Source organism: Astyanax mexicanus, chromosome 10 (assembly GCF_023375975.1).
Source record: "Astyanax mexicanus isolate ESR-SI-001 chromosome 10, AstMex3_surface, whole genome shotgun sequence".
Classification (NCBI taxonomy): domain Eukaryota; kingdom Metazoa; phylum Chordata; class Actinopteri; order Characiformes; family Acestrorhamphidae; genus Astyanax; species Astyanax mexicanus.
The window spans coordinates 45,709,671-45,728,305 of NC_064417.1; the positions used below are offsets into that span (position 1 = coordinate 45,709,671).

The 18,635-nt window shown below is 36.9% G+C and overlaps 1 protein-coding gene across 1 annotated transcript in view; it reads left to right on the plus strand.

Moving 5' to 3' along the window:
• Positions 1-18,635, plus strand: part of mrpl11 (mitochondrial ribosomal protein L11) — an 82,588-nt gene that overhangs the window by 57,197 nt on the left and 6,756 nt on the right. Inside the window, exon 3 of the mRNA XM_022684225.2 lies at positions 5,548-5,643. Coding sequence (XP_022539946.2) covers positions 5,548-5,643 — 96 coding nt within the window. The remainder of the gene's footprint in view (positions 1-5,547; positions 5,644-18,635) is intronic.

Below are 18,635 nucleotides of genomic sequence, written 5' to 3' on the forward strand. Positions count from 1 at the left end.
CACTCTCTCCCCCACTGTGGAACACAGTCTGTCTCTCTCTCTCTTCCTTGTTTTCTTGCTTTCTTTCTTTCTCTCTCTGTCTTTCTCTCTCTCTTATTTCGTTATGTATCTGCTTGCTATCTCCCGTCTAGCGCACACTGTGTCTCCTTGTTAGAACTCCCTTCTAATCGCTGTGTTTCTGCTCTGAAAGTGGTGATGGTACAAAGCGAAGTGGGGGGGTTTCTGTAGCTGCAGTAGCAGCAGCAGCAGCAGCAGTGCTGTAACCCAAGTGCTGGAGGGCTAGCTTTGCTTTGATGAAATTCTCCCAGTAACCACTAACTCGTATTAACTCCTATGTAATCCATATTTAATTAAGACCCCCACTTCTTGTTTACTCAGCTAAGTAGAGGCCAGGTAGATATGAGGTTACTATTAATAAGCGAGTCACTCGGGACTCTGCGTCCTGGGACTTTTGTTTCTCTCGTTTCATTAGAGCCAGTTGCCTTACTTTTCCTTTTTTCTTTTTTAATTTAAATGCAACATGCCAGCCTAACGGTAATGCCATCTGCCGTCAGGAAGATTATGCAGTGCATGGCCCCAAAAGTATTTGACTCTCCCAGACCAGAAGCATTTTTATTTGTATGTGAATGTGAGTGTTGACACAGAAACAGCAACAATAGTACTGAAAAGTAACGAAATGTCTAATCTAACTAAGGATGCTTTCACATCTGCCTTGTTTGATCCAGAATTTCAGACTTTTCATTTTAATTTGAATCAAAATAGCAGATGTAAATGGTGCTGTGAGCCACGATCTGGACCGAAGGACCAAAATTTGGTTCAAACAAAAGACATGGTTTCAGTCGGAATCAACTAAACCATGGTCCTGTACGAGGTTTGCAGTGTAAAAGCACTGTTCTAGTTGATTCTGTCTTTTAGACCAATTACAGGAAGTTGAGGCAGGCTATCATCAGCTTTTAAACAATAGAAGAAGAAAAAGAATCTGACTCCTCTTGGTGTGCAGGTACATCACGCATCACTGTAGATTCAGAAGCTTACTTTGCTGATTTCTGTATCTACTGTAACTGTAGATTAACCTTCATTTATACAGTATACATTGTAACAAATGCATGAACCTTGGTGCCAAATCTGGGCAGGACTTACAGGTGAAAAATGTTCACCCAGCAGGAAAAAAGTAACCCATTCTTATCTTTTCTGTCGTATATGATGTGATACATAAGTGTTATCTCTGGGCCTTTTTACACCTGGCATCAACATGTATATTGGTGATAAGAACACGACCAGTAAAATTTTACTGGTCTGCATGAAAATCCAGGTGTAAACATGCCCATGAATGAAGCATTAAGAATGGATTAAAATCAGATCACTCATACCACGTTTGGAGGTGATCAGAGATGGATCTCATCCACAATTTAATGACAAGTGTAAACAGAAATCTTTCCAAAGTGTATCTAGCTACTATCCTGATACAAAATGCACGTGTGAACAGGCCTTTTTCTGATTTGGTCCACTTATATATGTGGTTTTAAAATCCTATACATATCTAAAACATTTCAGGTTTGTGGTAGTGTATCGGAGTCTATTGTAATGTACAGTCAGATCGTAATGAATGCGGTTTTTGAAGTCACGGAAAGAGAAACGATGCAGTGATGAGAAGGAAAAAAGGACAACAGCATTGAGTGAGTGTTTCAGTGATTAAATAACAAGGAATCAGACCTCACAAATACTGTATTTGAACTGATGTTTCTAATAAAGTGGCTGAACTAAGCTACAGGAGCGAGTGGAAAACAATAAATATAAAAAAAGGTAAAATATACCATGGGTCACAAATTAAAGAATGGGGTTTGCCTAAATAATATGTCCTATTTACAGTGAGCTTGAATGTATTCTTGATTCTAGTTATCTGTGATGCTAAGATGAAACCAAAACCTTAGCATTGTTTCTGTTCAGATGGATGTCAGATATAGGTCCACCTTTATAAAAAACTCAGATTTGGTGAGAAAATTGGGCCATTTGACTTGCTATGTGTTGTTTAATAACACAGTGTAATTAATGTAATATAAATGTAATTTTGTCTTCCATTAAGTTCTCTTTGAGTGTCATAACAAGTGTTTATTCACTGTCTTTGTTGTGACACAATCTTTTAGAGATGTTTTTTTTTTAAATGTTAAATTTTTTGAAGCATGGTTTCGTATTTTGCCAGCGTACAGTACATCATTAATTCTATTCACCTTACAGTGTCTGTGCTTCTGTACTGAGTGTTCGACAAGAACAGATACTCACAGGCAACGCACCGTTACGTAAATGTGAAGTGTTGTTTTCTCTGCCTTGGTAACCTTGTTTCAGGTTGTGAATAATTGGGCTTGATAATTGCCTGATGTGTTGAATCAAGCATTTTAGAGCAGTGAAAAGGGTTTTACTGTACTGACAGACTTTTATAAGTGTGTTTGAGTAACCCAGATTATTCAATATGACAGGTGCATATACTGCAGTGCATAATAGGGACGTAATGGTGCAGGAAAGTCACGGTTAGATACACACCACTATGTGGTTTGGACAAAACAGTGTATGGTACAATAGAAGAGCTAGTTACCTTTTTATACTGTGTTGCAGCTAACAGTGTGTTCCATCTGATTTTATACAATTTATATACAGCTCTGGAAAAAATTAAGAGAGCGCTTCAGTTTCTGAATCAGTTTCTCTGATTTTGCTATTTATAGGTTTATGTTTGAGTAAAATGAACATGTTGTTTTATTCTATAAACTTTGGACAACTTTTCTCCCAAATTCCGAAAATAAAAATATTGTCATTAAGAGCATTTATTTGCAGACAATGAGAAACAGCGGTAATAACAAAAAAAGATGCTGAGCTTTTAGACCTCAAGTAATGCAAAGAAAACAAGTTCATATTCATGAAGTTTTAAGAGTTCAGAAATCAATATTTAGTGAAATAATCCTGGTTTTAAAACACAGTTTTCATGCATCTTGGCATGTTCTCCTCCACCAGTCTTACACACTGCTTTTAGATAAATTTATGCCTTTACTCCTGGTGCAAAAAATCAAGCAGTTCAATTTGGTTTCATGGCTTGTGATCATCCATCTTCCTCTTGCTTTATATTCCAGAGATTTTCAAATTGGTAAAATCAAAGAAACTCCCCAGATTGTCACACCAGCAGTTGGGGCAGTGTTTCGCTTCACAGCTAAAGCAGGACTGAAGTGTTTACCTCAAGGCCTCCATAGTGAAAAAGCAAACTTTATCAGTTCCCAAACAGAATTTGTTATGGCAGAACTTCTGATGGCAGGGATTTGTGGAATCTGATCTTGGAATCTGATTGGGTCAGATGGATCCCCTGCCTTTTCTGAACAGATAGAGCTCTAAACATTTTAGGCAGGAAGATCTGCTTGTGTCAAATCAAACCAAATAAATTTTTATAGCGCTTATTTACAACTGATGTCTGGTAGCAGGACAGATATTAAATAAAACATAAAACACCCAGTGAGCTACAGGAAAAAAACCTTTGGGGGAAACAAAGCTTACAGGTGACCCAATCCTCCTCTGGTCAGTCTACTTTTATTGATATATCGAAAAAAGTTTGTATAAAGTGATTATAATGATATGGATGTAATCGTTAAACAAATAATAAGAACAAAATGTTGAGAAATAATAAAAGCAACAGCAGCAACTGTGGGCATTTGATCTGTGGTGGGTGACAGGAAAGGGCTTCCCTTTTACACAAACACCCGTCAGTATTTGGTCAAACAAGAAATTTAGGCAAGGTAAGGATGGAATTAGTGCTGTTTGGAATTATAGAGAACAGAGAATATGCATAATTATCAGGATGTACAACTGAGCAGTGAGTTTTCCTCCAATAAGCCTTCACAGGTACTTGCATTATTATTAAATGCTAACATTGGTTACTAGTGTTGTATATAGATTTTAAAGTGGATTTGGAATTATTTAGCCAGTTGCATTATTCCCACCTCACTTTTGGAACTCTTTTTGAACCTTTTATGACTGTAATTGACTAGAAAAACGTGACATCCTTCTAGAGATGGGACCAATCCAATTCTAACTAACTATACATAATTAACAAACTAAAGTGAACTATATCCATAATCCACATTGAATAACGAACCACAGATCCTACCCACTCTAACCAGCTCTAAGAAATCAATCTGTTACCAAAAATACAGTGATTAATTTGGCTCGGAAACACAGTTAGCGTCGCCGGTTAGCCATCAGCCATTGCAGCTAATTCACTACCCTACATGTCAAAATAAAAGTCTCTTGCACAACCAGTGCAAAAATATTAGTCTAGAGCCCTGTATCTAATATTTAAAATATTTAATATTGAACTTTTTTTAAAAATAATTAATCAAATATTTTGTATGTAAAGGGTATTACATTTATAAAATGTGTTACTTTGGAATGCATTTACATTAAATGCACTTGTGGATACTCTTCAAAGAGCTGTGTGGTCTCTTTTAGCCTCATTATGTAACCTTAATCATAGTACCAATAATACATGAAAAGAGCCCTTGTATCGGTATTTGTATCGGTATCGGCAGTTTTATATCAGTTTTATATCGGAATCAGTTCAAAGCTGAAAAATGGATCTTCGCATCACTACATCCTTCCAGAAGAATATATGATTCAGAAATTTGTGATAAATGTAGGTGATTTTATATTGCTAGCCCCAAACCTTCTCTCTCTCCAGGACTGAGGTTGGGAGACCGACCCTTAAAGAATTGTTAGTATTTAGCCTTATTCTGGGATTTCTTTTTTTTGCATCAAATTACTGACCCAGCCACTAAATTGAGCGTCTGGGCCAAGTGACAGCATGCCGCAGTCATGATAAGCTGTAGAAATTCAGAACCTAGCTTCAAGGCAAATCCCTCTTCACAGCAGCAGAATGAAATGCGGGTCTCGGTTGACATGGTGCCTTCAGGAAGGTTCGCCAGCAAAAGGTCAGTGTAGCTCTCTCCCTGCTGTAATTAGATTACTGATTAGTAGCTGCCTGAGAATTCCAGCCACTGCGAAGGCATTCGGGTTGTGTTGAAGGAAAGCTGGAGAAATGGCACCCAGTGTTGACTTAACGTCAGCTGTACATTAAGCTCTCTCTCTCTTTCTCTTCTGGCTGTTCTGGCAGGGGCCAAGAATGGCCATCTCATTTATCACAAGTCTCACAGGCATGATGACTGCCATATTCTCACCACCCACACACACATACACATATATACACACACACACACATCTACACACAAACCCTTTGCTAAATGGGCTCTCCTCCAGTCCTTTACTCTCATGCTAGCTCGAGCAGCCAAGCATGCTCAGGCACTCACAGTGCACCAATGAGTTATTGAATGATTGACACTCGCCATGCAGCCCTTCTATAAATGGTCTTTGGTATTCATCAGAAGAATGCCACCGTGAGTGGTGGGCTGAGAAATATGGAGCGATCCAGATTTCTCCAGTGTTTATTGTTTTTTCTTTTTCCATCTTCAATCCATAACCCTCTGTCTTTTCTGTCCTGTCTGTTTGTTATTCCAGAGAGGAATCCCAATCGGCGCATTTTGTAAAGATTTTAACGAGAAAACCAAAGAGCTCAAAGAAGGCATTCCTCTACCCATCAAGATCAACGTTAAGGTAATGTTGTAATCATCTACTGACTCATTCCCATAAAAGTGTGTGTCCACTGAAGGGACAAGGTGTTGTTTTTTTTAACTTTACTAAATGGTGAGCACCGGATACCTATAGGAAGAAAATAGGAAGTAGTGGGCATGAGGCACCAAGCAGTGAGCACCAGATAGTAATAGAAAGAAAACAATTAGCCACATAATATCTGGTGCTCATCACATTATATAGCAATGCCAGATGAGATGTGGTGAGCACTATATACTGCGTAGTGAGCACTATATACCATGTTTTGTAGTCAGCTTGAGATACTAAATTGTGAGCTGGAGATACTATGTGATGTGGTGAATTCTAGACACTATGTGGTGAGCACTAGGTGCTACGTGATATTTTGAGCACCAGATACTATGTGGTGAGCACCTGATACTACTGTATGTGATGTGATGGGCATCAGACACTATGTAGTGAGTGCCAGATACTATGTGGTGAGTACCAGATACTTAATGGTAAGCACCAGATAAGAAATGGGAAGAAAATAGTGGGCTGCATAGTATGTGGAGTGATGAGCACTAATTCCCAAGCAGTCAGCACCAGATACTAATAGGAAAAAAACAATGGGCACCATAATATCTAGTCCTCATCACATAGCATCTGGCATATATGATGAGCACCAGATACTATGTAGTGAGCCCCAGATACGATGCTTTGCAGTCAGCTTGAGATACTAAATTGTGAGTGATATGATGATATGTGATATGATGAGCACCAGATACTATGTGCTGTAGTGAGTTTCAGATACTATGTAGTGAGCACTAGATGCTCTGTGATGTAGTGAGTTTCAGATACTATGTAGTGAGCACTAGATACTACTGTGTGGAGAGCATCATATACTATGTAGTAAGTACAAGACACTATGTGGTGAGCACCAGATACTATTATATATGATGTGGTGAGCACCAGATACTACTGTATGTGATATGGTGAGCATCAGATCCTATGTACTGAGTACCAGATACTATGTGGTGAGCACAAGATACTACTGTATGTGATCTGGTGAGCATCGGATATTTCAACAGCGGTGATTTATCTGACCATTTGATACTAAACGGTGAACACTAGCTACTAAATGGTCAGAACTTGATACTTATAAGAAAAAACAGTGTTCACTGGGCCATATAGTATCTGGTGCTCACCACTTTTTCCCCTAAAAAAATTGCACCATATCGATTATACCTGAAGAAAATTTACCATGTCACTTCAGGTTCTCCATAGGTTTCTCTATTGAACACCAGTCATATCCGATATGTCTGAGTGACCGTGCAGCAATGCGGAGGATTATCGCTATTGATCTATCTGCTCTGGCCCATCTTCATTTATCCTTTTTTTATTTTTATGACCCCTCTGAGATGCATCTGTGTGTGTGTGTAGGTGTGTGTGTGTGTGTGTGTGGGTGTACAATTCTACCCAAGCCATAATAATAAGCAGCAGCAGCCATCATCTATACGGTATGAGTGTGTGTTAAAGTGTAGCCTGGCCCCACACAGTTATTATGTTCCAATGGGAGCATTGACTGTAATGCAGTCAAATGCTGAGAGGTGCACTGAGCCTGAGATGTTCTTAACGAAGACACCATCTGCATCTTTCATGTTGTTTTTCTTTTATCAGTCATTTCATCAAAACCTTGTTTTAGGGCTGCGCAATATATATTGTTTAAGCATTGTCATTGCGATGTGCACATGCGCAAAAGTCACATCGCAGGATTTAAGACAAATAAATCAGACATATCATCATATTGCAGTGTTTTGATTCTTGACACAAGAAGTAGATACACAGCGCTGTCTCTGTGTCTGTGGAAGTGACAGGCTGCTTGCTGCCTGAGAAGCGTGAGGGCTTGGGGGTGCAGGAGTAAACACGAGGTAACCACATGGCCTCCATTTCCAATGGTTGGGTGCGTGCTTGTAAACACACGTGTTGAAAGCTGTGCACCTCAGTCCAGCACAGTTTTGCGCAGATATTTCCAGTTACAGCAGAATCCCGCTTTAAATTTTTTACCTTTTAAAAAGCCATTTAAGTGCCTGATTACTACTGTTTTGCTGTTTTCCTGAGGTTTAGAGTGCTATGTGCTGACTCAGTTCTTGATTGGTTTGGACGCAGGGTAGCACGTAGGTGGGGGCGGGGCTGATAACGTCACGGGCCCTGTTTTGTTTAATATCGCAATATACAATATATAGTCAAAAAAAGAACATTTGCAATGTATTTTTTTTCATAATCAGGCTGCTTTACTGTGATTAAAATGGTAATTTATGATCTTCAGTTTTCAGTATGTTGGTCTCTCTCCATTCATAGAGATGGGAGGCTGGCCTCACATGGCTGGATGGCTGGCTGCAAAGATAGCTGCCGAGTGAGCTGACTGGTCTGTTAAGAACTTTGACTGTGCTCAGTCAAGCTTCCTGCCTTTGTTTATTATAACATATTTGGCAACAACCCTGTTATCATTTCAGCTCTTTGAGTTATTACTGGTAATGTACGCAGTTCAGCGCTTTGTAAAGTAATGGAGGCAGCTGAAGGATGTGTCTCCTGGGTGTATTAGGAGCGTTTCACCTGGCACCTTTAATTTCTCTCTCTCTCTCTCTCTCTCTCTCGCTCTGTAATCTTTGCGTCTCCTCTTCTTCCTCTCTCCTCCTTATTTTTCACATACCTGCTGAAATGAAAAGCAAGGGGTGGGAGGAGGAGAGATCTTCTCAATCTTTTAAATAAAGATGGATTCACAGGCGTTGGCTCTGCTCGCAGAATCAATGGCAGAGCACTAGGTTGAAAGGCCCATTACAGAAGTCGTGAAGAATGTCTTTTCATTATATCGGGGTCGCTGATGACAAATTTTAAAGGTCCTCAACTGACTGTGTGAAGTGCAAGTTCTGGCTGCAGGTCCCAGTTTCATTTCTTTTATGTTCCACTGCTTGGGTTAAGCGCAGCGCTTGAGTGGGTTTCACTGAAAACTCATGCCCTGCAACCTTCTGTCCTTCCAAGTCAACTGCCTGATAGAGTTTGCGGTATAGAAAGAAATACCAGCATTAGGAATAAGAAACAAATACTGTGCTTCACATTTATTGCATTAATAGCAATGAAATTAGAACCAATGCTCTGCTGATACCAAAAGCATGGAATCTAAAAAAAATAATGAAGTTCCTGTTTTCTCTTGTATCAAATAAAATCAAAACCACCAGTCATTATAGATGATTGTGCCACATTGAGATTTCTCCTGAAGCGTAATTGCACATCATAATAATGCTGCATTTGAACCTGCAGCTCGATTTACCGTAAAACTTTTTAGTCATATGAAATTTAAGGGGTTCAGAAATTATGAATCAGCCTCCCAGGAAATGTTAGGCTTTGTTTTTCTTCTAGTCAGAAGATTTTACATTCTTGTAAAATTGGAAGTTGAAGCACATAGTGTTCATTTGCTTTTCTGTCAGAGTGACATTAAAAATTGAGGATACATAATTAATTCTTACCTGCTTTTTGAGAAAATTGAGCCAGTAGAGTAGTGCAGGGAATTTGCTATGGATACAATAATTATTAGCACTATACTACATTAAGTTAAATGCTGTAAAAATATAGAATTATATACCCTACATTACTGATTCTATCTTCTTTACTGCCAAAAAGTTTCTCAAAAATGTTTTGAGAAAAAAGTTTTACTGTCACATTACAATAACATTGGTGAACAGATAAAAAAAACACAAAGGTGTTACGCCCGTCACAGTAGCAGAAACCCAATAAATAGGAATAGAATAATAGAAAGATATAGAATTTCACACATTACTTACACTAAACATACATTATTGACATGATTGCTTGAGGAGGTGTTCATGTGCAGCTTCCAAGGGCACTCGTATTACTATAATTCCACGATGAATGCATACAAATGCAGTCTACACATGGCGAGGGAAAAAGAAGAAAGCAAACCATAACACATGGAATAGCATTGGGGGTTCAGGCATTCAGAATTGTGGGTGACTGATGTTTGTCAGAGTATACCTGTAAGGTTGCTTTAAGTGTTCAGGCTGAAATGCTGTGAGTGAGATATATAACACTTGATTGTTTTTTTGTATTAATATTTGAAAGATTTATGCCACTGTTTTTGGAATATTAGTATTTTGTCTTAATTATTATATTAGAGTTTTTTTTTGTTTATCCCCATATAATTTAGGCAGCTGGGCACTGCAATTAAAATACAGTGTAATCATAAAGTTAATTTGTTTGGACATAGTATTGGTTTGTTTTATATAACAGTTATGCGTGTTTTTATTACTTGAAGAGAATATATATACAAAAAGTATTTTATACATTTTGTTATATGAAAAAAAATATTCATATAAAATGTGCATTACATTGGTTTATATTTTTATTATGGTATCAAATTTGGGAATTGAAATTTCTGTGGTACTTAGATATTTCTGTTCAAAATAGAATATATAGCACAGCCACAATCGAAAAAATGTGTTGTTGGTGTTTTTTGTTGTTTTTTTTTAATAGAAAGAGAGTCTGAATAAATAAGTGAATATTCTCCGTCTTGTCTGGCTGTGATTTGAGTCTGGGGCCCTGCACGAAGGAGGGCTAGCTTTGGATATTTTCAGCAATACTGTCAACTTTCGATTTAATCCCTTGAGATTTCCTGTCAGTGATGGCAGTTGTGAAAGCCTGAAGGCAGAAAATGTCAGGCTCTGTTGTCTCTGTGGTGTTCAAGGTACGGCAGCAGTGGTCCCTGACCTAGCTGTGAGACATTTTCAAAGGCGCTCGGAGTGAGAACAATCCCTTTTCCACAGATTCTACAGTTTCAGCTGCCTTAGTCTGGGTTTACAGGCACGCATCGTGATCCTGAGGTTTTTAACCAACCTGCAGCTCGATTTACTATAAAACTTTTTTAGAATATAAAATTTAAGGGGTTCAGAAATTCTGAATCAGCCTCCCAGGAAATGTCTGGCTTTGTTTTTCTTCTTTTCTATTCATTCCAGAGCTCGATTCACAACCGTCTATTTCTTTTTATTACTAGAAAGCCAATTAAATATTATTTCTGATATTAAAGATTAATCCATTTGTTCTGGATATGGTTATTATGTTTAAATATCTGCTGTAATTTCCAATGAGGCTGAGCATTTATGATGCATGTTGTGAGGGCAAAATATATGGCATTATTATTCCAGTCCTCCAACAGAGCTATAAACTATTCCAACATTTCAGCTTATCTATTCAACTCGTAAAGCTTAGGCCTCATTGTGTTTTCATTGCTTCAATTATATGAGCTAGTGAGGTGCCGGGGAATTGAACAGTGATTTTTATACATTGACTTTTTAAGCTTTGCTGCAGCAAGAAAATGGAAGAATATGTCTGACTTTTAATTTATTGATGAAAGAAAGCATGAATAAATGATACAAAAAAGCTGTAATAAAATGTTAAAATAATAGTCCTGCAGACCTTTAGACACTTTATCTGAGAATGTTGTCTTATTTCCCAGGTCACACCTTGTTGTTTTATGCATCTTTAAAGTCTGTGTATGAATTGCATCATCGTGTATTTTGAATGCGGGTGAAACATCAGTCATGTAAACACAGACAGGTCATATTGTATCTATGATCGGATCACTTAAACCAAGTGTTAATAGAATTCTGTATCTAGTTCATCAATTGAGCTAAACAAATAGCCATGTATTGAATTTAGAACAGGGTAGTCACAGGGCTCTCACAGTACAATATTATCACAATACATTGCCCACAGTAACAATGTATATCACTATACTCAATATATTGCAAGTCAGCTCTCTGTGATACGTCACAGCATCTGTGTTGCTGAAGAGGACAAAATACTCCTAAATAATCAAATACTAGGGATTTTGGATTTATTTATGTCAGATATACAGAAATGGGAATAATACTCCATGTAAAGTAATAAGAAAGAAACTTTAACTAAGAGAGTCTTAGAGAGTTTAGAGACTATGTTTCAATAAATATATATAAATTTGGCACCACTTATCGATAATGTATCACAAATGAACTATGACTATACAATATATCGCAATATTAATATTTTTTTTCTTCCCCTAATATTGACTCAAAAAGTGCTTTATTTCGATTTTTTATAGTTAATAAAAGTGATTTAAATAAAAACTTCCAAACTAAAGAAAATAACTAATTCCTTGCAAAAGGCCTCACCAGTTTTGCACTTCTCTTTTCTTGTAAAGAACTGGAGAGAGACGTATCAATGTAATCAGTGTCATTTATTACAAAAATACATTTGTTTGTATATTTTAGAGTGTCGCTACCACACTATCACACTAAATGTAATAAAAGCTTAAAAATAGTTGTATTAAAAAAAAGGCCACCACCATTAGAACGTCTTTCAGTAATGCAATAACTAAAGTATAGAAGTGTATGGTTTGGGACACAGCCCTTCTACAACTTTAAAACTGCATTAATTTATCTAGTAAGCAAAGTAAAGAAGTGTGTGGTTTGGGAGACAGCCTTTTTAAAAGTTTAAAAATGCATTCATTTATGTAGTAAGTAAAGTATAGAAGTGTGTAGTTTGGGACACAGCCTTTCTACAACCTTTAAAACGGCATTCATGCATGTAGTAAGTGAAGTATAGAGGTGTGTGGTTTGGGACACAGCCATTCTCTGTCATTAGAGCTGTGATTATTTTTATAGTAACAGAATTGTGTGTGGTTTGGAACACAGCTATTTTTCGGCTTTAGAACGGTGTTCATTAATGTAGAAAGTATATTATAGAAGAGTGTGGTTTGGGACACAGCCATTCTTCAGCTTAACCTGCTGCTTAAAACTTGCCGTTGGGCATCTGAAATGTGGGAGTATGTTGAACAGAGACCCAGCAGTGTGGTGCTTCTGTAAGGTTTGTTGTAGGTGTGCAGAAATGGAGATAGCTACCACGCATTTAATGCAAGCATTCGGGAGAGCATGGGCAATATAATAGCATGAAAGCACTGCAGTTCTACTGTGTGGGCCACATAATTTGTGTTTCCTTGTGCTACAAGTGTTCTTGCATAGCAAGAATGTTTTGTATAACCCATAGAGCTATTCTAACTTGTGTAAAAAGAGATGTAATATGTCCCTTCTGAGGTTAATGTTATGTCAGTAGAACAGGAGCCAAGTGTAAACACATCCATGTCTCTCTATAAGCCACATTTACTAAGCATATTTTTGTACAGTTGTGTAACTGCACTTCTGATACCCAGTTCAACTCATGACACCAGTTTCTCATCAATTTTTAATTCTGCTACATCTGTTGTCTTTGTGCCGGGCTACTTAGCTTTAAAAACAATGCCAGTTTGGGTTATTTACTTTATGGTGTTTCACTTGGTACAAATCGAATCAGTTTGAAAGCCAGATAACCTCCTAATCACATGAAAGTAAGAAGAACTGAGAGAACAAGCTGTAATTGAGGGAACCAGACAGTTGATCTACTTCTTCTACATCTTATTTGACGTTGATTATTGATGAACTTGGCCAATTATAACCTTCACTTCAAAGCACACCCTGCTCTTGTGTTAGTCAATTCTTCTATAGGTCTCTATAAAGGTCCAGCTTATTCACAGTCGGTGGTCTTTTCTTCATCTGTCTTTGTCTTACATCAAGTTTAGAATAGTAGAGAATTAGTGGTGCAAGAAGATGTTGATATTGTGTTGTATCGCAATATTTAGTTTTGCATTACTGTATTGATTAAAAAACAGTATTGTATGTAATTATTAGTTTGCATGAGAAGATTGGTGGCTGGCAGTGGCTCATTTGGAGTTGTGTTTAAACCCTGACCACTAGAGGGCAGTGTTATACTCATTAGATCCCACTGATTTTGCATAAAAATAAGTGATTGTTTAAAAAACATTATGATTATGACTTTTACTCTGCATTTAATAGTGGATATTAAAATGTAAATTAAATAATGAATATAAGATTGGTAAAATGGAATTATATTTATATTACTGGTGATTGCATAAAGAATAATACGATTTAAATAGTGGTATTCTGTAAACTACGGACAATATTTCTCCCAAATTCCAAATAAAAATATTGTCATTTAGAGCGTTTATTTGCAGAAAATGAGAAACGGTTAAATATCAAAAAAGGTGTAGAGCTTTCAGACCGCAAATAATGCAAAGAAAACAAGTTCATAATTATAAAGTTTTAAGAGTTCAGAAATCATTTATGCATCTTGGCATGTTCTCCTCCACCATTCACACTGCTTTTGGATAACTTTATGCTGCTTTACTCCTGGTGCAAAAATACAAGCAGTTTAGTTTGGTTTGATGGCTTGTGATCATCCATCTTCCTCTTGATAATATAAGAGGTTTTCAATTTGGTAAAATCAAAGAAACTCATCATTTTAAAGTGGTCTCTTATTTAATATATTACTATATTGTAATATACTATATTGTAAGCTCTGTATCGTGATATGTATCATTTTGCCAATTCCTTGACAAAACACTGCCCTGTAGAGAATGTGAAAATATAAATAAAACACAAAGAAAAATCAGGAGTACAGATGTCCTCCTCCACGGTATCTGTCCTCTCAAGTGCGTGCAAACGGTGGCTTCACTCTTTATAAAACTCCAAAAAAAAAAAAAGAGTTCCTGCTTCCTGTGTAGCCTACACTTGTGTATCCTCTGCTGGAGGACGCCTGCGCATCTGTTTGAAGCTTATTTGGACAGCCAGTATGATGGTGTCACGATATCAGGTTCCGAGTCAGTTAGGAGAGAAGGAGGAGGAGGAGGAGGAGGAGGAGGAGGATCAGTAAACTTTAAGCAGTTTAACTTTTGGGGATTTTTTAAACAAAGCTCTGGGAGTCCAGATACTTCACATCTCTGTCTTTTTGTTTAATAAGACAGATTTTATTTAGGCACCTAATCAAACACCAGCATGCTTGTGAATCTAAATCCTGTGAAACCTTGCATTTGTGTGAAAGGCAAACAGGGCTGAGATTTGGCAGTAGCTGTAATCTGATGGAAATGAAAATCGATTCCAACATCTTAATGAGATCCAATATCATAAACCACACTGAAGGAAAACTTTTGTTAAAACATTTGTGCGATCCCTGTTCCCACCCACAACCACCCCCGAGGTGCCAGTGGAGCTCATTCATTAATTAGAGCTGTTCATTTTTTAAACAAATGTTTTGAGTGCTTTGTGCTGTTTTATGCTGTTTTACCTAAACAGGATATTTCTTATTAATTATTATCTATAAACGTGATGCTAAACTGTCAAACACTAAACAGCTAAATCAAGTAATTATACACTAGGTTTATAACAGGGCTTTTCTACAGCGTAGATCAACCATGATACAGTATGTACCAAATAAATAGTATTCATACACAATTTACGCAATCCAGGCAAGTAGAAATCAAATGATTTGAACAGAGAATGTTACAAGGCAACCAGTTTAATTGTATAACCTGAACCTACACCTCTACATAATACTCAGACCTTAACTTAACCCGATATAACATATAATCGATGATAATAAACCCTAAACCTATGTTCCTGTAGCAACACTGTTTTCTCAATTCTTCTTCAAGTACATGGCAGAGAGTTTGTACTGTATGTATTTGGCATAACAGCATCACCAGTGAAAGGAAGTTGTAGTGTGAATCATTGAATATATATGAAATATGTTTGTGCCAATTTTACAAGCTTTAAAGGGTACAATTTGAGTTGAATATTTAGAAAACTATGAAGAGCTCATTGCCTAGCTAGCTACACCAAATGACCGCCAAACAGCTTTCTAAATAAAACCAGCTCAGGAATTAAAACAGCTGCTTGGATCACAGAGTTGATAAATGAAGAGAAGAGGGTTTTTTATTTCAGATGGGTGGCATTGTGTTTGGAACATTTTGTTTTGTTTGTTTTTTGTAGTGTAAAAAGGACAATTTACTTAAGAAAATTGACATTAGAGGTCTCATCTCATGCTCAGAATAACAATAATATTACACAGATATTGCTAGATTTATTTTTCCCTCACTGTGGGTACCGGTTGAAAACTCCACCTTTTATGGCATTCTCATTGAATTCAGGTTACTAATAACTAAATATAAATAATGGAAGGGAGGTTTTTGTATAAAAAGCTAAAAAATGCCATGTATTTTGCCAATGATGTACACAGGTGATTCATTCCAGCATAAACCAGTAATTACACTCAGCATCATCGCTGTGAACATTTATAACTCGACCTCTGTGATCTTAATTTCAGGAATGTTTTTTTTTTTTTTAATTAAAAAACAAATTGTTAGTGTTTTGAACAATTGTCTTTTGCATGGACCAGCTGTGTTTTCAGCTGCAGCATGTTTTTTTTTTTTTTTCAGTGCTCTGCTGAAAACATCCTTCCTTCAGTGCACTCCAGAACTTGTGGATTTGGCAACCTGAAGCCAGGATTCATTTTTTTTTACTCACCAGTGGCTTGCACCTTACTAATCAACCATGAATTCCATTTTGATCCCGTGTTTTTCTGATGCTGCTGTGTGAATACTAACGCTGGTGGAGGCAGGAGAAGCCAGTGGAGCGCTAGGACTGCTCTATTTTATGTCTACACTCCACGGGTGATTTCACACCTTGCCGTTGGAGAGATTTTGGCAGAACGATCGGTTCTGAGAAGATTCACTACTGGACCAAATTCCTTCCATTTGGCCTGTGTGGTTCTGAGCATGGTTCAGTGGAGCGCCGGGAGGCTGGGGAATGACTTTGTAGCCTTTGTCCAGACTGATGGTACTAAGCAGTATATTGCTGAGGTCTGAGAAATGGCTGTGGATCATGTTCCCAGAAGCAAGACGCTGCCAATTCCGATCTGTTCAGATCAGCCACAGCTACTCTATTGTCTTTACTTGGATGTGATTGGTCTAAAGCATGTGGAGTTGTTCACAGACGCTCTTCCAGCTGCTCATCTTAATTGGGTTGACTGGGTTAATGTTTACAGATGATTCCAGTATGTTTGTAACTGCTACCTGCAAAAAGAATGGAAGTATCTTTATTTATCATTATTTATTTGCAACACCAAAAACACAAGCAACCAAAAGCATGCTGAATATTTAAACAGGAGATCAATATAGCTAACTAATATATGTGTTTTACTGCTGTCAAACTATTTTAAAAAGTCTTATTAATTAGATGTTCTGGGATCAATTAATCAAAATGAATCAAAGAAAGTTCAAGGAGATTTTATTCTCATTCGCATCACGTGGTACATGAGGTGGAACGAAATTGTGATCTCACGATCCAGTTTACACCCAAGAGCTGTTGTTAAAATAGATATATAAATAAAATAAGATAACAAAATAAAAGAATACAATACAAATAGAATATACAAAATAGATAAAGATAACTACCCCCAAAAAATAAAAATGGAGAGAGTAGACAGGTAGCAGCAACATGAAGTCCAGAGTGCAAGTTTTGGTATGGCAGCATGATAATGGAATTAAAGCAGTAAAGATTAAGTGTCTCAGTGCGGATTAAAACTGTACTTTAAACTGTACAATTTAAATGTATTTTATCTGAGGAGCGAATGAATGAATGAATGAATAACTGGCACAGACTTAAATGCTGTACATCTCTTACAACCCTAGCCCTAATCATATAGCTGCACCTTTTCTTATTATATATATTTTTTTCTCCTAAGCATTACGAAACATTTATAGAAGATGCTCACACATTCTAGATGTTATTTTTTTAGGAGATTTTAGGCTACTCCTAAAGAGTAACTTCATTCTAATATTTTTCACAGCAATAGCTGAAATATGTTGCTCTGTTATAATAAAATATAACAGCCCTGCTTAAAACGCTTAAACAAGAGATGCAACTATTAACAGAATGTAGATATTTGATCATATTTAAGTCCAAATAAAAAAGATAAATTAAACAAGGAATATATTTTTTCTAAATATAATCTGGCCTGGGCACTTTTATTATGAAGCCCAAAATGGCAAATCAGCCATAATGGTTAACAGCTTACTGACAATGCCAACTGTTTACAGTGTCTGGAACTGCAGGTCACAAAGGAAGGCGATTAATCAGTGTAAATTCTATCTGTGATTAATTAATCAAAAATTTGGCAACTCTAATATTTTTAAAACGGCAGGATTGTGTTGTTAGAAGTCATCAAGCTGCTCCTTGGAAACAAAGCAGTTCCACGCAAAGGGAACATTCGTTTTTCAAATTAAACCACGCATAAGACACTGTGCAACAGGTGTGATATAATATGGTCAAGGTTTTTCTAATATATTGTTATTTCTGTATGTTTTGCCCAGCCCTGTTTAAAGGGGGTGTTTTTTATGCTGCTGATAGTTTAACAGTACGCTTGTGTGTGAATGTGCTGATGACTGTCAGATAAAGAACAGGGAGGGACAGTATTTGAAGACTCTGACCTAAAGTGATCCCTCAGACTGAACAGATCTTTGTCATCTTTGTTTTCTGTAAATTAAAACAAAATGAACTAAACTATAAAAGTGTATGTAGTGCCTACTTAATGTTAGATCAATTGCCAGTTTCATCATAACGCTTTTGATGGTCGTTGAGACTGCACTTGAGGATACTTTTCAAGTTCTTGAAATTTTTCAGATCGACTGACCTTCATGTCTTAAGGTATTTTTTCTTTACTTGTATATTTCTTGCCATAATATGAATTAAAATATTACTCAAATAGAGCTATTCACTGTTTACCAACTCTACCTCTTCTCAACTTTACAACTGATGCTCCCAAACACATTAAGAGACAAGAAATTCAAGTAACACAGCTGTTAACTGAAAGCCTGATTTCCAGGTGACTCTACCTCATAAAGCTGAATGAGAAAATCCAGCCAAGATGTGTAAAGCTGTGTCTACCTAAGCAAATGGTGGTGCTTTAAAGAATTCAAAATATGATATTTTGGTTTGTTAAACACTTTTTTTTTGTTTACTAAATAATTGCATATGTTTGAAATCATTTTAAAATAATGAAAATCTGTTTGTTTTCAG